Source organism: Pieris rapae, chromosome 16 (genome assembly GCF_905147795.1).
Source record: "Pieris rapae chromosome 16, ilPieRapa1.1, whole genome shotgun sequence".
Classification (NCBI taxonomy): Eukaryota; Metazoa; Arthropoda; class Insecta; order Lepidoptera; family Pieridae; genus Pieris; species Pieris rapae.
The window spans coordinates 566661-593901 of NC_059524.1; the positions used below are offsets into that span (position 1 = coordinate 566661).

Sequence of the window (27241 nt, forward strand, 5' to 3'; positions counted from 1 at the left end):
AATAATGTACATGTTTGAAATGTAACATTTATAACTTAATTATAACATGCGTATATATACTCTCTTGTTCTCTTGACTTCCTTGGGATTCACAAAAAATGTGCTAAGACGTAAATACTGTCTCTGCCTTAACCACCAAAAACGAGAATTAAGAATAAAAATCTTAGCAGAAACGATACGCAAAACCAAATAGCTATCGTAATATAAAATATATATTTGTATAAAACTCTGTGGGCACGGTTTGTCAAAACACCTATCGAGTACTAGCGCTAAACTGAAGCACATTGTTCCATTTTAAGTGTAGTAAACTAGACGTCTTAGTTCACGCTCTGTAGCTCCATAGTTCAACAAAACATACATAAACAAAACATGTAAAAATCGACTAGTGTTCGAACATAAGAATTTTTATAGAAACGTGAAATTTTGTACGTTATTTTAAACTTTACCAAACCCAATTATATCCCATCTGTAGTATAGTAATCCTACACTTTTCGTGGCGGTGGGGACTCTGACATATTTGGTGTGAGCGACAACCGCCTAATGTTTGGCTTATCATACTCCTCCATAGACATGGCGCGAGACATCCGCCGTTCTACTCCAGGTGGGGGAAGGGATGTCAGTAGTCCCTGGCCTTGACAGAAGAGAAGCAGGGACTGAGCGACCTTGGCTGGCTGAAATATAATCACAGGAACATTACTTTTTACTATACATGGAACCAAAATAAGCACCACGATAAAGACGTTTCATGATGGATCAGTCAGTTTGCTTTTGATATACCATTAGATCGATTGAATCTGGGCTATACTTGAGATTTTACCGAACGATGAATTACATATTTTTCTTCAAAGTTCAACTCTTACAAGTTTGATAAATAAACAAAACATTTCGAAAAACATCGTGTAGTAGATCGTTTTTTTAAAGGTGATCGACCGCTATTATGTTTTTGACCGCTGCGGCATACAGTCTAAACCAGTTAGCCAAACATTTATTATTCCAAAGACATCCAAATATCCTAACTTTGAGATCATTTTTATATGTGTAAGGAATATAATACCCGCATTCATGCATACCTATACATAAATTCATCGTTAAATAATAACTAGTAGAGCTCATAAAAATTATACTTATCTAAAACGATTAGAATACTTTTAAAAATAATGTTCGAGGTCAGGTTTTTGACGACTTTATAACGAAATACCTATGTATTAATGATATTTATTATATCGTTGATATTGCTCTTTTAAATAAATTATATTACTTTTACTATATTACCGTTTTTAATTAAAAGCGTTATACCAGAAAGTTGATACAATTTTCAGCTATGTTTAAACATATATTTACCTATTAAATTACCTTTTACCATTAAATTCTTCGTATAATATGTCATTGTGAGTCGATCTTCATGAGTTTTTCATTAGTTGGCAAATAGCAATAATATATTACCTATATAGTGGAATCAAATGTTTTATTGACGTTTCTATTGAAGTGTAAATTACCTGTGTTACATACAATATTTTCATTTAGTATATGTCCTTAAAATTCATTGTAACGTTGTAGCAATGACTCTTGTTTAGACAAAAAAACTCAGAACAATGATATTTAAAACAGCATTGTGCACTGGACCATTTAAGTAAATTAAAACTTTAAGCAAAAATATAATTCTCTATATTCTTAGATTTTTCTTACCGATATTCTGAAAGAGATAAATAATTAAGAAAAACGGGGCATAGTACAAATTAAAAATATATATCAGTATTTAATGTTTACTTGTGTGTCATAAATTTAGAATAAAATACACTGAACAACGTTTATTGATAACAAATTTCCAATATTTACAATAATAAACTGGATTGTGACAAAGTGAACATCCTTAAATAAATTACATTATCAATTACATCGTCTTAAATTATTATTAGAAACACTATTTCTAATTAACAACGCCAAGACAATAAATATTATTGTAAACCTCACTTAATTGTTTATACACAAAATAACTAATCACCATTAGCTTAGCTATTAGCTTTAGTTGCATACAAATTAAGTAACCTGCACCATTACTTATTAGCTCGGGTCCTCTGCCTATACCTACCGTAATTTCTACGAATCGTTTTTTAAATAAAAATACGAATATTCTATCTCACTAAAGCCGAGCGTAAAAACTCTTGTTAACTTAAAGGTTTTAAGCACTGGTACACTTCGTCTTGATCCATTTTCACTAAGCGGATAGATTCCTCCCAAAGTTGTACAGCGGTTTTGTCATCATACCCCGCTTGTTTGGCTCTAGACTGTTTGCAATTTTTGAAAAATTGTCCGCTAACTTCCCCAGCTTTCTTATCCAACGACACATGTATCGCTGTCTGTGCACCTTCCCAGGGTGTTTTGAAGAAGTTCTTGAAGAAGAATGTAATGATTCCGCCAAGGAACCAGCCCAAGCTGTTAAATATAGGTGTACCAACGGCACCAGGATCCACGCAATTAATTACAACGTTCTTGTTGTTTAACCTCTTTGTTAACTCGTGTGCGAACAGAACTAGACACAGTTTGCTGTTTCCATAACATTGTATTCCGTACCAGTAGTTAACACGATTTATGTTTGTAAAGTCGACTACACCGATGTTGTGAAGAACAGATGATGTATTCACGACCCGCGCGGGCTCTCCCGCTTTACCAGTCTTCAATAACAACGGAAGTAGGAGGATAGTGAGTAGGAAACTACCAAAATAATTTACTTGCATGATAAAATGCATTCCATCTTTCGTTAGGTAATCAAAGCCGACACCAATACCGGCATTATTCACTAGGATATCTAACCGCTCCTCAGTTTGAAGAATCTCGCTGGAGAACTTCCGTATCGATATTATAGATGATAGGTCGAGTAGTTTGAAGATCACTTTCTCATTTCCAGTTCTCTCAATAATATGTTTACGCCCGTTAGTACCTTCGTCTATAAAGGGGCAAGCAACTATGACCTTTGCCCCTCTACTCGCAAAATCGGTAGCAATCCGGAGGCCCATGCCGGAAGTACCACCGGTGACGATGGCCGTTTTCCCTTCCAGATTCTTCTTCGATTTGCACAAAGCATTTGTGTTCTTCTGCCACAGGCCAACGAGGACCGCGACGACCGAAGTTATAACAATAAAATAAATTAGCCCAAGCATTGCTATACGCTCAATGGTTGGATAATGAATGGTTAAAAATTTAAAATGTTCGTGTTGATATTATGACAACATGCGTAGTTTTTATGATTAATTATGTAGTCTCGTAATCCATGGTTCATAAAAAATTATGAATTTGTTTACGCTTAGATTTTATTACGTCAAATAAACATTACTTTCACTCGCGGTGTTCGGTTTTTGTGACTGTTCGGTGTGCACGGGCCTCGGTTGCAGCGATACTGATGCGTCTGATTTCTTGTACTTAAGCAATATCCGACGACGAAACTAACGTGTCTATTTTTGCAATCGGGCTGTTAATTATTAGGCCTTGTAATACGAGTAACTGATTACTTTGTACATTTAGGTAACACGATAACAGATAAAATATTAAATAATAAGTTCCGCAAAACATTGACACCAATTATTTCTATATTTTAAAAATATGAATATTATCTATTGAAGTAAGTAATTGTAAATTGAATAAGTTGATATTTCAAATGATACATTATTATGGACTTGAAAATCAATGCAATTTCATTTTAAATAATCTGACGATACTGTGCACTGATGTGTTTGTGAAGATAATTAATAATTCAGTAGCCATGATAAACCAATCAAAATATTAATTAAAGAAAGATTAATAGGAAGTAAAGTTCGTGAATATATTTTAATTGTACTATATTAAGTGTCTCACACGCCAGCTTTTGTAGTACCCCAAAATACCATACTCAGTATAGGTACACCTCTAAATTATAGACAGAGAACAGGTTATACTTACAGCTTCAGCAAGAACATCACCAACTTTCTCGATCTTCAGCATCGTCACTTTATCTTTGTCCAATTCCTTGTACATTTTTTCAACGACACTCACGTATGGACTCAGCATACCGGTAATGAGGAGAATGTCAGGCCGACACCCACGCAGTATCAGGTCCTTGCGGCTATAAATCAAAATTACTCATTTAGGCCCATCCCAATAACCTACCACAGTCCATTTTGACATCTGAGATAGACATGTTAATCCAAATATAAAAGTTGCCCAATAATCAATCGACGGATTGTAAAATCCATCTGTCGATACAAGCTATCCATGGTAGGTCAGATCGGTATATTTGTATAAAAATGACTGTTCAACTGTGCCAATAAGCCAATAATAATCTTAAGATTTTAACGTGTATATTATAATATCATTTTTACGTTTTTTTTACTTTATATTGATTATCAAATATGAATGTAAAGAGCGCAGATATTGCATTCTATCCGTCGCCAAAAATGAATTGTCCTCGTAGGGTTTGGTTATTGGGATGTAGATAGCAGATTGATCGACTGTCACGGTCTGAGATTGTTTATTAATTACCATCCGACAATATTCGAGAAACAAGTTCAAGAACGCCCTGTCGTCGTGAAGTCGTCATATTTTTCAATGCTTCCGTGTATTTTTGAGTTATTAAAACACCTTTGCGAAAAAACACTGTATTTCCAAATACATTAAAGTAATCTGTTAATTACGGTATTTTTTTTAATAATTATAATAATTAATCTTAATAACGGAGAGTTCAGCGCGTCCTGACTTTAATTATATAAACTAATTAAATTAATTCTTTATTAATGTAGAATTCATTTATTTCAGTGTTTACTGAATGGCCCCTTTCCCTAGACTTTCTCTTTTCTGTGTTCTTTTATAACGACAATGAACGTCCATGGAGATAATAAGTGGTCGTATATAAGTATTAATTTTAACTGGCGGAAATAAATGCATGTATCACAATAACACGTAATACTGTGGGTAGTAGTTATTTTGTTACGTCAATACTATATAAATTCGATCTACCTTATTAATTAAAAAAGACATTACAACATTTCCTTTTATAGGACAAGTTGTATAATCCTAAAGAAATTGTTTAGAGCTTATCAAATATAAACATTTAAATATGTGATGTAGGCAATTGTTAAAATAGATAAATTAATATGTCTACGCTATACACACTAGATGGGATTAAGTTTAATTATTTTTTTAAATCCACAAATTTCGTTTGCCTAACATTGCCTTCGATTGCCAAGGATTTCCTAGGATTGTCTGGGAATTCCAATTGTCATCACATAGATATATTTCAGTGTATAAGAGTGAACATTTATCGCCTTTCAACAAATCTTTACATGCCGCAGCTCGTAAGGGCGAAACATATATATAAATTTACATGGCTAAAGAATGGACGCATATATGTTAGAAAAACGATTGATTCTCAGTATATTAAGTACAAGTGTATAATAACTGTATGTATTCATTCAATCTGTTTGCTGTTTCTGTATCAAAATCTGAATAGATATGTAATATAGCACAATTTTCATGTTATTCATATACTTACTGTATAAACGCTCGCACATACTGCTTGATATTGTGTGTATTGAGATTCCCTCGCAATCGAGATCTGTATTCTGCAAGCATTCTTTCCCTCTCGGCCGCCTCACAGGCATCACTTGATATTTGCTAAAAACAAAAAAGTAATGTTATTATTATAACATATATACATAGTATTAATGCTGCCAGCATTATACGTACACTATGACAGGGACATATTAGAAATTATGTTTTATTATCAATTATTATGTGGGTTAAGAATATTGTAAATAATGTATATTTGTGTAAACATATGTATGTTAAATGTATGTGTAACGAACTGGTACATTATAATTTCGTTTTTACCATTGTGAAAAAACAGTATAAAATTCCGAGACTATGCAGGAAAATATAATTTTATAAATATATGGGTAATTAATCTTTGGGCACAAAAAACAATGATTACTTTTTGTGTTAATATGATCGTAATTAATTAATAAGCTTTTTGCTATTAAACCAAGTTTTCCTAATAGATCCTAACGTAGAAAAATATCTAAAAATTATATACTTTTTAATTGATGATAGCTGTCATTATTAATTGTACAAATTATGTATTTAAACTTTTAGTAAAAAAAATAACACGGAAGAAAATGGCAAAAATACTACTAAATCATTGTCTTCCACACAGAATTTGTTATTTAATTCGCTATAGATATTAATTTATGAAACAAACTTCAATCTACTTCTGATATCAATAAGAATTAAATAAATAGGTTACTAACCGAAAGGTTAGTAACCTATTTATTTAACCTATTTATTTAACCTTTAATATAAACCGTTAAATTATATATCATATACTGCTATCATCATAAATGCTAAATCAAAAATAAATTTTGCATTGGAACTTGTTTTAACCACATTAAACTTTAATTAATTATTGGTGTTATCTTTTGTAAAATTAATCTCAAATATTTCTTTTTGTATTCTATCGGCCAATTCCACATGCATTTTTCTACTTATTTTAAATTCTAATAAACTTAGGGATACTAGCAGAATACGTAAATGATTTTTTAAATCAATCCAGTATTTTTTATTTATTAGTGACAAATAAACAAATTTTCTCTCTATATGATTAGTATAAATTTAATTTAAACACAATACCGCCTAGATGGTAAGAGAACATTAAAAAATGCAGTAAATAAACTTAATAATATTACAAGAAGCGGAAAATATTAAAGGTATGGAAACATTCTACGTGAATTGAGAGTGAGAAGTCAAGATTCTAAGCTAGTGTCAAGACAAGGAAATAAAGCTAAATTATGGCTACTGTAAAGATCTGCCGAGGGTCAGAGAAATCGAATTAGTAAAACTCGACACATTTATTCACTCAGCGCCCTTAACTCTGTAACTTTCGTCAGATACCCACAGCGATTTCGATGCCAAAGCCGGCTCCGACACCAGCGATACAGATATTGAGAGAACCAAATCGAATTTTCTTTTAACAACATCGAAAAGAGCTTATCGAAGATACAGAGTACGGGTGCAGGTTAAAACGTGCTCGTCAAAAGCAAGACTAGAAAACCTAAGCTAATTCCGGCTCCTCTTCCTCAGCGAGTATTTACAGTCACCATTAAAGCGAATAAAATGAATAAGGAACATGCTTTGTACTACAAAATATTGGAATTAAAATTATAAATGTTAGTTAAATTAAAACTTGTTCCTTACGTAATTGAGTGTTTGGACATTCATAAGCATAGAGATTTATTGTTTTTAACACCCGTTTGTTATATTCATAATTATCGAGATATTATAATAGGTTCTATACAAACATACGATCGAAGTTAGGTTTCCTTTTAATAGTCCACCTAGCGCTCAGGCTATTCCAATTGTATATCGGAACATAAGAACAGTAATAGATTCCTTTATCAGTTTCGTAATCATTTGTTTTTAATAAGCAGGTGATCAGTTTGCCCTGCCTGACACACACCGCCGACTATTTCCACTGTTTTCTCACGATGTTATCGTTCATCGTGCGTACGAGCAACTGTTAGATGCGTTCGTTGACAGAAAATCTATTAGTTTTAGCCGGGGATTGAATTTACACGATAGTTAGTTCACTGAAGCCAAAACTGCTTATAACAGAAGATACAAGTTATTTGATTTTTGATATCATTTTATAGATATATTTCTAAATAAGTGTTTTTTTGTAAACAATGACCATTTACTAATACTTTTAACGAATGTCGGTGTCCAAAGATAAATTTAGAATTGAAGTAAGAGCGTTTTTTTTAATTTACTGAAATCCAATACTCGTTTCTCTCATACTACTTAGCGCTAATTCTCAATTTACTTATTTAATACTTAACGTAAGACTTCAAATTCGACTAAGAGTCATATAAGGTTTTGAAAGGTAAAATAAGTATAAATTAATGAAATGCAAAATTCTGGAATCAAGATACATAAAGAGTAGCGCCTTTTTAAAAGTATTGATTCTCGAGAAATACTTTTCCCTTAAAACTACTAATTTTACTAAACTTCTTTAAGGTAGCAGAACAAGGCAGAGATTGAATATGAATTGCTTTTAATATAAAATACAATTCATACTCATTTGGTACAAATTAACAAATTTTAAGTGACGATCAAAACGCCCAGTTGGCATAATATTGCAAAGGGATGGAAAACAGTTTGCTAATGTATTATTGTAGGAGCAATTATCGTGATGAAATTCCAAATTCAAATTAAATATCTAAAACTAATGAAAAGAAAACATTCCTGTTGTATTTTTTGCAAATTCAAATTCAAAATAATTTATTTATTTAGGTAACACAATGTACACGCCAATAATTATTCTTTCGAATAATGATTCTATAATTAAATTTATTACCTATATGCCTATATATGTTTTCAAATTAAAATTACGGACGGACGAACGGACAAGAAGAACTAACATTAAACTCTTCGAAACTTGCTTCGTTCTAGTCAAAAGACGGAAGAAACGGTGTTTACAAATATAACTTTTTTAAAGAACAATGATCCTTTTGATCATAGTCAAAGTCAAAGATGTCATAAGATCACCATTTCTGGGTTTAAGCCGCTAATTCATTGCCATTAATTATCCACAAAATATTTTTATAATTAAAATTTCACTTACATTTTAAGTAAGTAACCAATGTCCAAACACCAATATGAGAATTAGTAACAAAAGAGCAGTACCTGATAGCGATAGTGAAGGATCTCTGGTGGGATATAACTCACGTGTCCGAACTTATGATAGATGAGGAAATCTTCCTCAGACTGAGATATGTCGGTGCCGCGCCAGCGCGAGAATCGCGAACGGAACGCGTCTGCCACAGAGGACGTTGATCCCGTGCAGTTTACCAGAATCAGACCTGTTACAGAAATCTATATAAAATAATAATCTAGACAGATCATTCAGCAATAGCCTAAGATGACTGAAGATATTATAATGCATGTAAGCACTCTATTCAAGCAACAATGTTGGCCTAGTGGCTTGCGCCTCATCCTTGAGGTCGATTCTTGGCTATGCACCAATTGAACGACATACGCTAATCACCTAATGCATATTAAATTGCCTTTTATCCCTCATCCTCGCCGCCATTTTCCAATCCTTCTGCTGATTTATGTAACCAGTTATGCTGGTTTATGTATGCAAAATAATCTTATGTCAGAGATGATTTTTTTACTACGCATGAACACTGGTACATTTTCTTATGAGTAATATTGAATTTACACTTTCAGCTATTTATAACATATTCAGTTTATTTTTATCTGATCCCTAAAAGGCCGGCAACGCACTCGCAACCCAAATGAGAGAGTGAGTGTCCATAAGCGGAGTCAATTATTATCAGGTTTCCAGCACGTTTGGCTGCTGTTTCGTATAAGATAATGATAAGGAAAAAACATTATATACATATATATTATATTCATTTTATTATTTTCCCAGACATGGAATCATATTAGGTGTTATCCTAAACAAACCTAGAAGCCGTCTAGGATGAGCTTGACCACAGCGAGCCAGGATATTGGCTCCTGCACCTTCACCAAGGCCGACAGCATAACGCACTTGGAGGAAGTCCAGAACTGTGACCATGTCCTCTCCTAATGTCTGCAGGGACGGGAACGGGTACCTAAAATAGAAATCAAAGGGATTTTCAATAAAAGAGCGAATAGAAAGAGTTTTTAAGGTCTCACCAAACTTCTGACAGAGTTGATGTTCATAGGCGCCAGTATCCTACTGTCTGATATTTTTATGTATAATTGGTTCGGAAATACTTTAGTGGGCTCCTCGTTCCAACATAGTGATACCGCGAGACAAAACTGACTCAATAAACGCTCAGTATCGATCGATATCGAAACGATCGACAGATAGGGATGGTATTTTGTAGTCTTCCTTGACGTGATAATAAAACTCAGTTACAGGTATTACTGTGAACAATTCGGCTGAACACTCTCCACGGTAAATACGGTATAAGATACAGAGAGGATACGCAATTTTACGCAACGCCAAGAGATCAAGCCGCACTGAAAGTGACTGGTTGTTGATGATTCATCATCTCTCAATGGTTAAAACTTATAAGTAACTTTTACTTACGATTCGGGTAGGTCTGGTGAGTTTTCTTCATGCCCCGGAACGTCAACGTGAATAAAACACGATCGCTCCTTTATTTCCGTCATAGCTGGACAATTGACGAAGTCAACCATTGATGTATCTGGAACAATATACATTAAATAGCTATGAAACTATTTTATCCTCTTCTTAGAAGTTTTAGATCACTGCCTGCCTAATGCTTTCAAAGGAAAGGGGATTATTTGCAAGGTGCCTTTATAGCGCGGTAGAGTATTTAGTTTTAGACCAAAAGCTTTGAAAACAAGTATAAATAATTAAGACAGTATTATGACAATATGATGGCATTTGCAAGCCTATTTTTAAATGGCTGATTGTGCAGTTGTCTTATAGTTAAGCAATAAGAAGCATCTAAAGTTGTTGAAACGAATCCGGGGAAGATCGCTTGCAAAGAATATAACTTACGATTTGTCCCAAGGTCATGAACTGTGAGGAAAACACATCTTTTATCTTGCTGACTCAAGTCACCCTGAAAAGTAATTAACGATATAATGTAATGTATTATATCAAAACATATTATGTATATCAATATGTGATATATATTTAAATATATATCTCAGTCATATGTTTATTACAAATAATTTAACATAAAGAAAGCTCTACAATTTTAAAAAATACTCACTGGACTATGAGCTGGTATGATTCCCTTTGGTAGCATAACATTAAACTTTATTATTATATTTTTTTTGTGTAGATCAAAGTCAAACTACAACAGCCCCAAGTCACAAACTATTGCTTGTATCGCATAGCACACATTTCATCAGCGACAAAGGTACACATGAAAAGTGGATTCAAACCAAACTGTTGGATTAGTCACTTTGTTAGCAACTCCAATTCAGCAAATTATTACAAAACGGATAACTGTATCGGTCATGAACCAACTTCCATTTAGCATAAATCTAAAACTTGAAACCATGCGACTGGACATTTCTAAAGTCATTTTTAAATTAAGTCTTTGGATTTTTAAAACTTTTAACAGTGATTAAAATAAGCAATCTAACCTACTTTTTAAAAAAATATTTTATTGTGTGGTGTTCTTTAAAGGCCTACAAATATCGGTATAAGAATTTGGAATTGTAATAAATATATATTTTTCTTTTTTAAGGAATTTTTCTAAAATTTCATCACGCTCATGGGCTCTTTTATAATGACAGTGTGTATAGATTTTTATAAATAAATACCTGAACGTGAACATGAATATCGCCACTCCGGTCCGTACTGACAACATATTTCTGAAACAATCAATACAAAATATAAGAAAGTTTCAAATTGAGACCATTATTAAGAAATATAAATTAAACTTTGAGGTAAATTTGTATAATTATGATATCATAAAGTATTAATTAAAACACACGTATATTTAAATATGTAAATAATTTAAATAATAGTTTGGGTCGGTTTTAATTATTCGAATTTATGAAGATTATTGAACTAACAAATACAGCAACTGCACGCTATTATAAATAGCCACTCAAAAGCAAATTGAGTTGTCGGAAGTTTGCTAGCCTAACCCCATTACGTTTTACGGCTTGTATACTGTTTAAAATAAACGCTCAGTCTATATAATCAAGATATAAAGAACATAGAAAAATGTAATTATTACAAAAGATATTGCAACGTTGGCAACGCTGATTTTGTATGCAATTATGATGTTCTCTCAATATCCATCTGTAACACGGATCTCGCAACCTCGAATTTTTATCATCACTGAAGACGGGTTCGGAAGATCGTTATAGGTATTGTATGGTATAGAGCCCAGCGCAGTTCCTTGAAATGTTTTGCTTCACGAAGCGAGCAAATATAAATTTATTAATTATATCGTCGACAACTATATTGTGCTCCGTTCTCAAATGCAAATAAATAATTGTTTTCTTTTTTTTTACAGAACAGGGGGCAAACGGGCAGGAGGCTCACCTGATGTTAAGTGATACCGCCCCTGTGGACACTCTCGATGCTAGAGGGCTCGCGAGTGCGTTACCGGCCCTTTAAGAATTTGTACGTTCAAATTGTACACAACATATAATTTTACGATTTTCATTATTTAGCGAACGGAAAATTTTACATTATATACATATTTATCAAAACTATTGTCCTAGTAAAATCTAAAAGTTATAGAGTAACATAAGTAAACATAAGTAGGTATAGAATAAATGAATGGAAAACTATGGAGGCACTAACGTTTTCGGAACTAAGCAAAAGCATTCATTTTCACTTCCTATAATTAACATTTTATAGAAATACTAGGGTATCCGACAGACTTGTATGATATTTCAAGCGATTAGGATATTAAACAAAGTATGAAATAGAAGACAAATAATAAAATAATTTCAACATTCAAAAATCTTTCTAGGGAAACGAAAAAGAATTCGGACGGTTCAGACTGGAAAACGAACTCAGATCGTTTGGTTATGCGCTGAGAGCTCCACCACTTAAGCTATCCGAGTAACCGAAAACGCAGTTGTTTAGTTGCAACTTGTAGTATACATAAACAAACTAGATACTGACTGCAGCGCCATCTGCCGCGATGATTTGTTAATGTAAACCAGGGCGCCACCCAACCGCATACAAACTAATTCATTCAAATCAGTCCAGCCGTTTAAGAGCATTTCAGTGACATACACACGTACATTAGAATTATATATATCTAAAGATTATTCATATGAATTTACCATATATAAGTGGATTGCGTTGTATATTGAAGGAGCTCTTTACACAGTACTGTACTATATTCGGTAAAACAAAACTCGTTTGTTTTCCGTCTATTTCCGTACGCGGTGCAAGCGTTGCGCTTTCAGTCGTAAACAATGTAAAGGTCACCTTAATTATTGTTTTCAGTACAAAAACTGTTATAAAAACTGCGTTTTACATATAACAATCGCATCTCAAACTATTCAAAAGGCTTAGGCAACTTCATATTATATATGTATTTTTGTAATAATAAATATATAATATCTATGTACTTTTTATATAATATCTATGTAGTTGTAGCGCCAGTACCTTATTATTTATTCATATTGATGAATCTTCAATTATACAAGTTTCTTTTGTATTTACGGTTGGGTTTTGAACCCAAACGATCGTTAAATTTAAAACAGTAGTCGAATTGTTTACTAACACATTTTGTTTTGATGAAAGCGAATACTCTGCGTCATCTTATTGTTTATGACCGCTGATGTTATCGTTGCATTCATTTTGTATTTTAAACTTTCGATACTTACAGTATATAACAAAACCTAGATTCAAGATCAAAATTTTTATTAAAAAACATATTAACTTTGCTGTGGAATTAAGTATATACGTTTAGTATAAGCCACTCAAATATAAAAATGTTTACTCCGACTTAGAATTTATTTCCTTTGGAATAGATTCTTGTGAGGTTCAAGAACATTGATTGAAGTTGGTGCCTGGTAGAAAGTTCCAGTAACCCCAGAGCTGGTGATTTCCTTTTTCATTATTTTTTTGTTATTAAAAACAATTGTATATATTAATTAGTAGATAAATAACGGGGCACGCGACTCAACGGGACACCCACACATTTAAGTATATGCGTCGCCGTCCCTTGGTCTCCCAGCCGTCGAATCCACAGATCACAATTAAAAAATTGGTTTTGGCGTACCCCTGTTCTTATTAAGTTACAACTGGCTTCAGGGTAACACTGTCGACTACACAAACAAGTTTAAAAATAACTAACAATGAAATAATTACTTCCTAAGCGTACACTTGGCATTGGAGTTCACCCACACCGTAGATTTTATCTACGTAGAGGGGGTCAATTAATATGACACGACATCAGGGCACGCAGTAATGAATTGCAGTTAAGAGCGTCTCGATTACTTCAAGGTCCATTGATTTGAAAATACTATCATAAGAAAAACAAATACATTATTTTATAACTTCGTTTAAGTTTTTGTTCGAACAAATTATGTTACTCACGAAAGACTAAAAATTGAGTTTTTTATTTAGATAATTAGGTTACTTTATCTTGATTAAATTATGTCTGGATTTTCTGGTACATTGGTGAAAAAAATAACAATATTTTTCGAATGCATAGTTATCAGCCTATGTTTAATCTGTTTAACAATCTACAGTTATGATTGTCATCTGACTGCCTCTGTTGCCATAAATTACAGATCGAGGATAACACAAATACATTACCTAACAAATTGATATTTGCGTGCAACCTTGGTGATATCGATATTTTTGTCCACTGTTATTAGTTATTTAATAATTAATAATTAATAATTAATAATAAATTCATTTACAAATTACAAGCCCTTTAATTATGATCGCTTCAATTACAGATACACCAATTCAAATTTTGATTAGTATTACTTAAAGAGTCTAAAAGGTGATTAAATGTCTTCATAAAATAATCTATATAGTAGTCCTCGTGTATTTTCATATATCTAGGGTATTATTAATAAAAATATAACTAACCTGAACCAACTTCTCGTCAGTGTCCGTCATAGTTGAATAAAACACAAGCGTTTGGCGAGAATGCTCCCGGTGCAATGGAATTGGGAACGATATATGTCATGAAATATTTCAATGGCTATTCTAGATTGGGAATCGTTTAAACGTCTTGTCCCGTTGAAAATTCTATCCAAAAAAATACTTAAGTCATTAACTGGTATGGTATTCTAAAAGTTTTGTTTTATAAGAGCTACGGTAGAGAATTATCACTAAACACATTTGAATCTTTCGTTGAAAGTAAATTAATCAATAAAGCTTTTTATAAATAAATGTTTATAATCCTTGGTATTGATTTGATCGAGTCCAAACAATTTGTATTGTACTTTTAATGTAAAAAGAGTGACTTGTGGTAACAACATAAGCATTATTATTTTTATGATTTATCGTTATTTTTTTTTCATAGTTTAGTTTTTTCTCTCTGTAGGTATTGCTTTTTAATCTTTCATACTATGGTTGCCTGGAAGAAATCACTAGTTAACTATAAGGCCATGGCCTGGCCATGGTCTATTGGGTATGAAGGTGTGCAATTATTTAATTAATTACCGTTTAACCGTTCACAATATTAGCGCGTTTCACAAATTCAAAAAGGCATTATATTAAAGATGCATGTTACAGTGAACATAGACTGAAATTGGGACGGCTAATGGCAACGTGTATCTCGCTCATATATACATATTAAGTGTCTCATGTAAACAAAATATATTTTTGTAATGAGAAATAAAGTTCTTTAAACATTAATAATTACAAGGAACGAAGAAGGTAAATATATATGTCTTTATTCTGCTGTGTAACACTATAATTTAGCTTATAAGCTTATTCAAAATACATACGCCATTTTGAATAAAGAATAACTTATGAAACCTTTTTTTTGTGAAAATTTAAGGCAACGAAATGTAAATAAATAATTAAATCAACCATGAAATATCACCCTTTAACCAATTCCTTTGATAGCAGTATTATAATTTTCGACTTTCAGTGGCATAAGAATTAAGTTATCTAAATACCACAATATAGTTATACTTTTTTTGGCGCGATGGAGAAAAATTATGAAAGTGAAGTTTTACGATGCGCGCGCACATCAACACCTAAATTCGACATCGTAAAGTTGGTTCTAGGTGGCATGGAAATCGATAACTATGTTCAAGTTGTATATTCTAGTATTTTTATATTCAGAACACGTGTTTCGTAACAGTACAATTAAACAGTATGCATAAATAAATATTAATTTGGTGTTTTTAAATCACATACGACGGTGATAGTTTTTACTAATAATTTATTTATTTAAATAAAATATTTTTGATTAATTTTGATATTTATCGTTAACCACTACTGCATTTTAGTTATTTTTTTACATACGCCAAAGAAGTATAACTTCTAACACGTTTACATAAGTATAATAATAATTACTTATTATTATATAGGTGAAGAAAATTGTAAATACAAACATATTTTAATGTTATGATTACTAATAAATAGTAAAAACGTTTCATAAAAACATATACAAATTTAAGCTGTTTTGCTATTTCTTACATTAACATATTACTATATCTTCCTTATTCGAAATTCAAATTTTTAATGCTACTTAATCACGACAAAAAATTGTTATTGAGGAGATCAGAGTACAAACATCGGAAACTGATCAACGCAATCATACACAATTGGGGGAATGGGTAATTGCTAAGACCTTCTTATCTAGGCTACGATTGTACTTAGAAGTCTTTCAAAAGGTAAATGAAAACTAAAGAAGACTAACCTTTTTAGGAGACACATACGAGATCTTGGCAATTGCAATTTCTAGGAATGATATAAAGTATTTTAATAATATATAAATAAAGTTTTTGTTATGAAATTTAGTACCACAAGAAATCATGTAAATAATACCGATATCTATTTGGGATTTCAATTATTGGGAATGTCATTTTAGTATTATGTATTTAAAATTAAAATGATAAATTCATTTCTAACTTTACATTCAGCTAAACGAGCGAGCTTCTTGCTTGCCTTTATTTTCGTTTATTTTGTTCTTGGCGACACGTGCACTTATAATAGAGTACTATTAATTATAATACATTCATAAGCGTTTGTTTAGACTTAAAAATTTTTATTCACAAAAATCATACACTATCCTTACAGTATACTCACAATGATGTCGAAATTAGAAATAAAATGCATAACATATACAATATCGCTGTGAACTCACTCTACGATAGCTTCGGAGACAGCATTTAGTAAAATCAGTTTCACAAAAGTAGTTTCGATAATTATACGAAAGTAATGCGTTGCACAAGCTTGAGACGGACTTAATCTTGCAGATACCGGTAAATATCTGGAACAAAAATGTCCTTGCCTGCGCAGAAGCGATTTTTAGGTATCACTTGGGGGGAGGGGGGGTTAGACTGACGTGTCGATCGCGTGATTGGTAAATCAGTTGACGATTGTGTCCCGCGCTGCGACACGATGCGCAAACTTTCCCCCACTCCCCTGTTTAATGCTCAAGAAGTTTGCCGGTACCTGTAGTAAGTGTCGTAAACTTTTTTAGAAACAATAATATAATTTCTGCAATATTTTTAAATATGTGAGCACCTAATAATTTAGTTGTCTATACGCCTTTTTTATTTTAGTATAGTAGTTTGTTTGCTGTAGGTACTTCACATAATATAATTATCAAATCAAAACAAATACGTTTTTATTTAATAATTTGTTTAATACATAATATTAAACAAATTATTAAATAAAAACTATTTTAAAAGTGTATGGAGTTACTAGCCAATTCTTCTCTACATGAAACTACTATACATTAAGCGGGGCAACTAGTATTTTTTTTAAATGATTCTAACATGTATTTCGGCGTTCAAAAGTGCCTTTTTAAAAGGCCTAATTGAAATAAATGATTTTGACTTTTATTGTTGCACAAATCCCATTTGGTACTAATTTTCTCCGACATAAAGATGTTCTATTGATAAACAATGAATCAATTTCGAGCGAAGGTCTCTTACAATGAAAGTATAAATATAAAGTGGTTACTGCAATCAAGAAATTACATTAGGAATATGATCGGTTAAGCGTTGGCGATTTGCATATTGAACAATTACACTCTGTTTTTACTTCCTGAAGTCCCTGTTCTCCTGGTATTATGAATGTAGTATTAAAGGGCAAACAGGATGACATTTTCAAAGTTAATGGTGAGGAGAGGTCCCTCAGGTCAATCTCTGGATACGAATGTATAGTCCTTCTGGTATACAAATTTATTGAGTATCCAACTTTGAAATTCTATTTGTTTGACTCCAAATTACTTTTTAATTATTTAAATCGTTTTTTTACCTATCTTTCTCGAAACTGCGAATGTAAATCTTTTTCAAACATGCCCAGAGGCGGATTTACAGACCTAACCGCTCTAGGCCCCATGTGCCGCCACTTTCTCAACCCCTATCGGCAAGATACTATTATATATAATAATATCTTTAGGAACAGTGTACTAGATCTTCATTAAGCTGCGCATTGGTTGTCTAGTGTCGATAGGAAACAGTTTGTTGAAAGAACTACGAAGGGCAAAACATTTCATCGAGACGAAATTCTCGCATCTGGCACGCCATTATATTATGCCAGAATATACGTAACTTTATTGCACCATCATATGAGTTTTGTGCCCTATTTACTTGCAAATTATTAAAACAATAAATTACTAACCTAATAAAAGAAAATGCTGATGATGGGCATCAGAATAAAAACCACTAAAACCTGTAATTTTCGCTGATAATATATTTAATTACTCCTTTTATCTTATATAATAATATTATGGTAATAGAATATAAGTGAATATTTAGCATTTTTATAATATTCAATCTGTTTGCTAAGAGATAAGACATACGATTCGTAATACGTTACATCGTTAAAAAGTCTTGGAACCAGGTCACATGTTAAATTATTCTCTCCGCTCATAAGCGTGAACAAAGTCTAACAATAAAACCAATTAAACTTGGCTTACATGTACATTTACCTGTATATTTATTCAGGTAATAGTTTATATAAAGAATAAATACAGTTGTATAATATAAATAATCGGTCACAGTAAAATTATTGGTGTTTCTTTCCGTAAAGATGTACTTTAAAAATTTGTAGCAGTGTGCTAATCATATTAAGTTTTAATGATCACAGAAAAAATCGTAAAGTAGTATTAATTTGTCATAAAGAATAAATTAAATCAAATTTGGTTATATTAATTGATTCTGATGAAAAAGAATTGCAACATTTATTTTGAACAGATGGCAAACGGGCAGGAGGCTCACCTGATGTTAGGTGATACCGCCGCCTATGGACACTCTCATTGCCAGAGGGCTTAATAATCGTTACGCTCTTTTCTTGAAGGACCCTAAGTCGAATTAGTAATTGTTGTTTAATATTTTATTAAAGTTTCTATTACAACGTTAAAATTATTTTTTAAAGTACAGTGTTGGCTAACCTACATAGTAATAGTAAAAACTAAAAATTTATTTACAGAAAATTAAAGCAAAATTTAAAAAAGTTTGATCTCTGTGGCAGAAACTTTTAGACAATTAAAACGAGGCAATTAATAACATATTGATATACATATTGTAGCAATATTAACGTTGTTATTTCATTAATAATATCACAAATATGGATTTGCTTGGTAAGGCAGTCAAATATTGAATCCAAAATTTTCTCAAAAAAAATTGTAAAACTTTTTAAAATATTCGATGATATCACAAAATCTTCAATATATTGATATTATTGTCGACATGTAAGTCAATGTTAAAAAACAGTTAAGTTAAAAATAACTGCGATTTGTATTAATAAAAGTTGTGTCGTTTCTCTAAATAGATGATGTTGTGGGTGTGTCTTTGATGTATTAATGTTACATTGAGAAAAAAACAAAATTCCATCATACCGAAGTTTTGCTATAAGTTTTAGACTCTAATCACTATAGACATAGAGACCATCCTTGACACTTATCAAATTTTAACAAAGTATTACACAAGTTTAACTTTTTAATTGGAATAATACGTAAATATAATTACAGGTTTCCATTTGACCATTATTGAGCATTAACTTCCTTGTTTAAAGAAAACCTATCACGCGTATGAAATTGTTTATGCATATTCACTCGACTACTTATCTTTCAAACCCCTAATTAGTTAGGGATGTCCACACCAAAAATTTGATTTTTATTCCTCAGACAATATATTGTTTTTAATTTTTCATGATACAGCATACAAAAATACATACAACCCATATTTTTTATTTGTTAACTAAAATCTTATAACTTGAAATCTGAAGTTTACAAAGAAAAAACACCGAAAAACCTAAAAAGTTTTCATCCGGGAAAACCGAATAGTCTCTGAGGTAGCATAGCTAAGTGTTCCATGTTCGTATGTACTAAAACGCTAGGCTAGGCATTAAGGAGAAACAAAGTTCGCGTGGGGAGGTAGTATCATGTATATTCTTAATGCGTGCAACTGTTTATTTTAATGTTAAATATTAACTAAGTATAGTTCTTTTTATAACTGTTTTCTAGATACTTCCCCAACTATTTAGTCGTCGAAAGTATTAAATAGCTGAAGTAACTGGTATTGGTAACCAAGATGATAAAACACTACTACCTATTTCTTTTACTACTTTTTGTATGATCTTTACAGTAGATGCTAAAAAGCTGCCTCTTAATGTAATGTTGAATTCGTTTTTAAATTCGTCCGCTTTACTTTTATGCCCATAGCTTGCGCGGTGTTATACCTATCGTATCCATAAATTGGACAGTCGGTCAGAACATGTAACGCCGTCTCCTCAGCTGTATCGCCACAAGGACAGGCAGCACTTCGTCTAATTTTGAACCTATAAAGATACGACCAGAATCCACCGTGACCTGTCAACATCTGGGTAATCAATCCCGTTGGGTTTAAATTGCGTATTTACAAACGCTTATAGAACAATGACCGATAAAATATATACACACTTGTTTGTCGCTTGTCTGTCTGACGTCTTCGGTATGTTGGCAACGAGCCTACACTTACACCATTGTACTACATAAATCTTTGATTTTTTGTAAAACAACACAAAGAAAATGTCTAAGAGAATAATTATAAAGACTTTTCGTGATCAGTACGGTATATTACATTTGTTATACGACACCGCATTTTATTTTAAATATACACAATATGAGATTTTTTAAATTTTCGCTACAATACAAATAAAAATAAATCTGCACCTTTTAAAATCTGGGCTTCCGATTTTTGAATCTGTTTCATGATCATTTGTCAATCTATTAGGTGAATAGGTGATCGGTCTCCTGTGCCTGACACGCGCCGTCGACTTTTTGGGTCTAAGGCAAGCCGATATCCTCACGATGTTTGCCTTCACCATTCCAGCGAATGTTAAAGGCACACATAGAGTGAAAGGCCATTGGTGCACAATCCGAGACTGAACACCCTACGGCATGAAAGTAGGCCTTCTCTCGAATTTCATTCACTCGGCCTAGTGGCCAACACTGTACTTTAAAGAATAAAAACAAGTAACATAATTTCTTATGTAAGGAAAAGAACTAAAATTAAGAAATACTAAGGGAAAAGTACACAATAATATTAACAGAAACAATTCAAATAAAAACTAAAGGCTATTCTTACGGTTCATGAATCACAATTTAAAATTAAAAGAAAAAACATGAATTACAAAAGATGCGATGGAGCGGGATAGATAAGAAGTGTTTCTGAAAAAGACTTTTTATGTTCCTGTTTATGTCGAGATGTTTATTATTGAAAGTTAAATCTCAGTATTACATTTGGCGAAATTGTAATGTCCAAATCAGTAAAGAGTTAATTTATATATAAAGAAAGATTTTAATAGCGGTCGAGAGAATTTGGCAAAGAGAGAAATTGGCAAGAAACAATTCTTTTTGTTCGTTTTACGCGATTGATTTGAAAACTTAATTGATTTGAGAGAATTATATTTATAATTATTATGCTTGAAATTAAAAGTTATATGTTGTAAGTAATTTGGTTACTTTGTGCCGTTTCTTCTAATCAATAAAAATTACTTGAATTAACAACGTCCTCCTTCGTTATTTAATTCAGAAGCAAATTCCCAAAGGGGTTCTGTCAAAGGAAACAAATTTTTCATGTATCTATGTTATTTGTCATAAATATAACAGGCGAAATTTGCATAAATTATTGCTAAACTTTGATATCAAAAGGCGACTAGATACAACTGCGAAAACATTTTAAGAAGATTTATTACGCCATTGTCTCTCGTTTAGCGTATTTTAAGTCGGTTACGACAGGTTGTTTATTTTTGTGGCAACTCCGTCCATTATAGCAGTACGAACACCTCACAGTATACGTGTAAAATTCTATAGCATAACGTAGCATAAAGATAGGCGTATCTCACTTGACAACTATACACTCTGTCAAGTATTGGCGTAGAGCAAAAAATGTTAAGTTATTTTGACAAGTGTCAATTGTCAAAGTTTTTTGTTCTTTTAGCTTAAGCTAAAATGATAGATAAGAAATATAAAATTCGTATAACGTTTTAGATTATTTCACTTCCTATTCGATATTCGAACTTCGAATGTCAACTGATGTCAATTTAGCAAAGCGATACCAATAAATTTTGAAAACCGCCAAGTACCGGGTGTGTAAAAATTTAGAACCACAGCGCGTCCCGTTTTAATTTGTTTGGTCGACTGCATCACTAGCCCAAGACTAAATACGTGATGTGACTTTTCCCAATCACAATCAATTAATTTCGTCTTTTTCCTATCCTCTTCTCCCCTCTGACATTTAATTAAACTTAGTTTGGGTGCGAGTTCGCTAGTTTATAATATAATGTTGACGATTTCAATTCTCTTACTTTGGACATGAACAAATGTTTGCTGTCTTTCACATATTCCCGTTTAATAGAAAGGGAGCACACGATACTAAATAAGGATGAACGTCATAGTGACCTATTGAGTTGCGAATTTTCAAAGATATAAAAAAAACTGTGCCTCTGTATACAATCTATGGTCGTTCTCTATAAAAAGGTATACAAATATGACATTTGACTTTTCTATCACACTATTATACTCGTATAGCTAGTACGATGTAATATCGGTTGATAAAAATACTTACAAGATTTATAATGATGCAAAAAGGGACTAGAATGAAAAGCTGATAATTAAAATGTGTATAGAAATACTGAAACATTAAACCATTTTATTGGCAAATAAAAACTAATTTCTCGATAAATCAGGCAGGTGTCGATCTATTCCAACTTCCATTAAACTCTGCGATAAAATGTTTAGTCTGTAGGTATTTGGGTTAAACACTTGCGTCAAACTAAAACCATCGTTATGATTTAATAATGGTAAAGGTTTATGCATTAAGAAGGAAAATTCAGTCTAGAATAAAAATATATTTTATGTGGAAAGCGACTTAATTGAGAATCATAATTTTATTTTAACAGTTATTATCCTTTCTCGAACTTTTGCTGTACACTTCTATTCACCTTTTTCTAGGGCGCCCTCTTCTTCATTCCCTTGGTATTTTCCAAATAGTTTTATTTTATACAAAGTTAATAATAATACAAAATACGACTTGTATTAGATGCATGAATACTGTTTGAAAAAATTATATTATGTACCACTAGCGTTTTATATATTTTTTAGAAATTATATTATTGTAGTTGTATCATAATTAGCAGCAATGTATGAAATGTATAGCGTGGAAACCATACAAAGTGAACGTAATCAGAAAATCCGATCATCCTCCAAATAAACTGAAACCTTTCATGAAGGTTGCAACCATATATTCTATAATATTGAATATACCATTAACATATTGTTGTCTATGTATATTATATTTGCGTCTTTAGTACACAATTCCTATATTATAACTAGTTATTGCGTATTCATCGGTACGAGGCGTTTTCCAATTAAATATACGTTCTTCTTTGTTTGTTAAAAGGGTGACAAATTGTTTCTCATTATTAATATTTAACATATTATAGAGATACTTTTGTACGTGTCTGTATTGGTATAGGTAAGTTCAGATTTTAAATTAATTGTTTGAAATTACACCATACGTTGTTTTTCTCTCGATCTTTAGATTTTTCAGTTGGCTATATTTTCACACAAAGTTGAGAAAGAGCTTATAAACATAGTTATAGGGTTTTCTGAATCAACGTAGAATGGTTACGAAGTTGCTACGATGCTGACGAACCACCAGCCTACACTTGTAGCAGATGTAGGTAATAGTTCATCTGTATAAAAAAGAATTACACACGTAACAGAACAATAGAAGAAGCAAACAAACTTTCTACTCCCGTAAAATTTGTCAAGCAGACATAGCTTAAAACCATCGCGTTGCTTGAAATTTGTACCTGATTACAGCATTTTCTTGGGCAGTGTACCATATGGTAAATGTGGCTCACCGGGCTCAGCGGTGTAGGGATGCTGGATGTACGAAGCATGCTCAGCTTCCTCCGCTGTTCCGCGCTGAGGGAGGCCCGCCGGCTCCTGTCGAGATGGTAGGCCGTGGAATCAGCCGAGTCCGCACTTAGACCGCGGAAGAGAGTCGGTCGGAACATTTTGGTGACGCTAGATTTAGTGTGTTATAAGCTTTGATTAATCGAAAAGGTGTAGATTATATGGCGAATGAATGATTCAAACGGAACTCTTTAGCTGCACTTGTTCTCTTCTTGAGTGGTTTTTGCTTTATTAAATTAGAGTTGAGTACTGTCTCGAAAGCGTTTTAAAAAGTGTATTTAAACTGAAATATATCTTGTCTTTCAGCAGTCGTAATCACTGTATCGTGCCAACTATCGGTGTTTATAAAATTTTAGTTTACATAATTAATAAATGTTTACATTTAGTAAGTTTAAACGTTTGGCCTCCCCCCGATAACCCTAAATTTTTGTATTAATTTTCTCATTAATGATAGAAAAAAATATTATTTGTTATAAAGATGTGTATATGAATTGCAATGATTTATGACGAAAATGAATAAAATTCACTTGATAAATCTTTTTAATCTATCACCTTTTTCTTTCCATTTTCGATTTGTATTTTCACAATTTTACATAGTAACACTAGCACATTATACGCGCGTCACGTTTTGGCGGCAAAAGTGTGAAAAAGTGAACGCGTTAGTTCCGTCAATAGGCGAGCACTGAATTAGTTTCTTCAAAAGACACTCGCAACTTTTGATCTGAAGCCAGTTGGTACATTACACAATTATCTATCTGGCATTTAAAATTGGATCAGACGTAGATTAGCACGATGAAAGCAGAGATAGTAGAATGTTTTCATAACTAACGAGGCACAATGAAAATATTTTATTTTAAATATGGAATTTGGACGCTAAAACAATATAATAGTCTTTCGAGAAAATACTTCGACGCCAATATATATAAGATAATATTAGAATGTTACGATTGTTTTAACAATAGATATCGCTGTGTTTTTTTAAATTTAAATTTGGTTTGTTGTGAGAATCCTATAAGTTGTTCTAGGGATTTTAAAATTGGAGGTAAGCAAGGATAAGCTCCAAATATAAATCCAAATTAGTCATAATGCTGGTGAGTATATTTATGTTCGCAGTAAAAAATATATGACAATCTGAACGAAGGTCAAACAGTTGCATTACAATCTATAAAAAGAAAACCAGGTGTAATAATTGTATAATAATTAACCTATACAAATTAGTAAAAATTTATATTTATTAAATTTAATTATGTATTTTTATTTCGACCAACGTTCTATGACAGATTTACGATTTCTAGTGTTAATATTCTGAAATCTAAATTAAGAGGGTTTTATTGAATGGCTTGGCGGAGATTCTGACGACATTGTGAACTAAAATAAACACTTTAACACACAACATAGACGTTCATAGCATCTCTTTGTAGTCGATTTGAGATAATTTTACAAAACTAAATATTTTTTACGTACAAGAGATATGGAAATGTGTACATAATATGACAAACGTCGGCGTGTATCGCATACAGCCAGGAAATGCTGCCAGCGTTAAAGGTACACTGCCACAGAGACCAAACTTTTTAAATTGGTTTTAGGTATCTATTTTTCAATTTTTATAATTATGATTAATACTTATAATATTAATACTCATTATACTTTTAGTGATATAATTTTTTTTTGTTAAATATATGAAAATAAACAAGATTTTTATTTTAATATTTTTTTACTTTTTAAACATTAACTACAAGTACATTGTACAAGTATGATTACGTATAAAGTATTATTTTATTATATCTAAGAATATAAAATGAAACTTAAATTAAATACTAATACGCATAAATAGAACGCATATTTATTTATTTACATAAGTTACATAATTAAGCAACGGTCGGTCTTATCAAGCGATTTCGTCTATACATGCCTGGTATGGAAAAATACATAAAAAAACACCAGCTGAGAAGAAGAAGATATAGTAAGTAGAATATATAAATATATGTATAAATAATAAACAAAAAGGAACATATAATGTTAACACTACCTGAAAATAAAATAAAGTAAAATCTAAAAAAATATTAAAGATATAAAAATCTGAAAGATAATCTTAGGGTTTATGAGTCACAATTATATATATGTAGCTAATTACAAGGCAGAAATTAAATTTAAAGACAGCTCGTCTGATATCAAGAGGCAAGGAGTTACAAAGAGGATACCTTGCAAGTGCTAGAATTAAGTTTTATGAAAAGGGGTGATTACCTAATTAAAACGTGTTAAAAATATTTTTGGATAATGGGTATGTCAGTCCCCTCGTGAGTTTCCCTAACTAGAGAAAAGTAGACATGGACATATTCAATTTACATGAATAAAATAAATTCTCAAAAGTCCTTAGCTTTGAATTAAAATTGAATAATAAAAGTATTTCATCATTATATACGACAACATACACTGTCCTAAATTGACATTTTTTCCAAGTCAATCGTCCATACTTGTATAATAATAATTAAAACTAAAATATTTACTTTAAAATATCTATCAATATTAATAGAACTTACCCTTTCATACACCTGTCTGCGACGCCCAAAAAAATCGGAAATACCATTTAAATACATCACAAAATAACCACCAGAAAAATCCTTTTTCGTTTACTTGATGGGCACATCAAGAATAAAATGTAGCTTAGTTGATTATTCGAATCGCTTATGTTATACAGGCTGTTTTTAAAACTACCCTAAATATTTTTTTATATTTAATATATTACTATCTAATTTCAAAGGCGTTGTTAGCACAATAAATTTAAATTGCTATTGCTTTAAAACTATAAGCTCTAAGTCGTGTGATCGTTTTATTCTTAATTGACAAGTAGCATATCGGTCAGATCAGATAACACCTTATGTGCCTGAGCCTTGGCTTACACCTTATTATGTAAAAAAAATGATGTGATAAAACTATTGAAAGTCATATATATATATACCTACATATTTTTTGTCCCAATAGCATCTGATTCTCAAGTTTGATCATACCTTCACGTGAACCAGTGGCGTTTTCGTTCTTGTTCGTATAGATAAAAAACGCACGAGGGAAGTGGATCTTAAAATCTAGTTATCATTTATACAATTGCATTAGATCTTTGCCATGTTAAAAATGTATCTTATTTATAATTATTTGTGACTT

At 31.9% G+C, this 27241-nt stretch overlaps 2 protein-coding genes across 9 annotated transcripts; both read right to left on the reverse strand.

Annotated features, from left to right (window-relative positions):
* Nucleotides 1-52: 52 nt before the first annotated feature.
* Nucleotides 53-26754, reverse strand: LOC110991743 (uncharacterized protein ZK1073.1). Of its 8 annotated transcripts, none has more exons than XM_022257217.2 (10): nt 26623-26728; nt 23977-24193; nt 11319-11369; nt 10543-10606; nt 10105-10222; nt 9492-9640; nt 8706-8881; nt 5521-5642; nt 3933-4095; nt 53-670 (listed from the first exon to the last, which is right to left on the reverse strand). In XM_022257217.2, exons 1-10 carry the CDS (start codon nt 26667-26669, stop codon nt 482-484), a joined length of 1296 nt encoding a protein of 431 aa, XP_022112909.1. In that variant the 5' UTR covers nt 26670-26728; the 3' UTR covers nt 53-481. The 8 variants fall into 8 exon arrangements, with proteins under 8 accessions (XP_022112909.1, XP_022112912.1, XP_022112910.1 ...); XM_022257220.2 differs by having other exon boundaries at nt 24028-24193; nt 26623-26725; XM_022257218.2 differs by lacking the exon at nt 26623-26728 and adding an exon at nt 24635-24792.
* Nucleotides 1793-3498, reverse strand: LOC110991745 (retinol dehydrogenase 12-like). The gene has a single exon (XM_022257225.2). The coding sequence runs from the start codon at nt 3155-3157 to the stop codon at nt 2165-2167; it is 993 nt and encodes a 330-aa protein (XP_022112917.2). The 5' UTR covers nt 3158-3498; the 3' UTR covers nt 1793-2164.
* Nucleotides 26755-27241: the final 487 nt, after the last annotated feature.

Excerpts from the sequence above, each read along its gene's own strand:
- LOC110991745 (XM_022257225.2), bottom strand. The coding sequence starts at position 3,157 with ATGCTTGGGCTAATTTATTTTATTGTTATAACTTCGGTCGTCGCGGTC.
- LOC110991743 (XM_022257217.2), bottom strand. The coding sequence starts at position 26,669 with ATGGTATTTCCGATTTTTTTGGGCGTCGCAGACAGGTGTATGAAAGG. Across the intron at positions 10,607-11,318 it reads ATATTCATGTTCACGTTCAG|GGTGACTTGAGTCAGCAAGA; the intron begins GTATTTATTTAT and ends ATTACTTTTCAG. Across the intron at positions 4,096-5,520 it reads TATGTGCGAGCGTTTATACA|CCGCAAGGACCTGATACTGC; the intron begins GTAAGTATATGA and ends TTTGATTTATAG.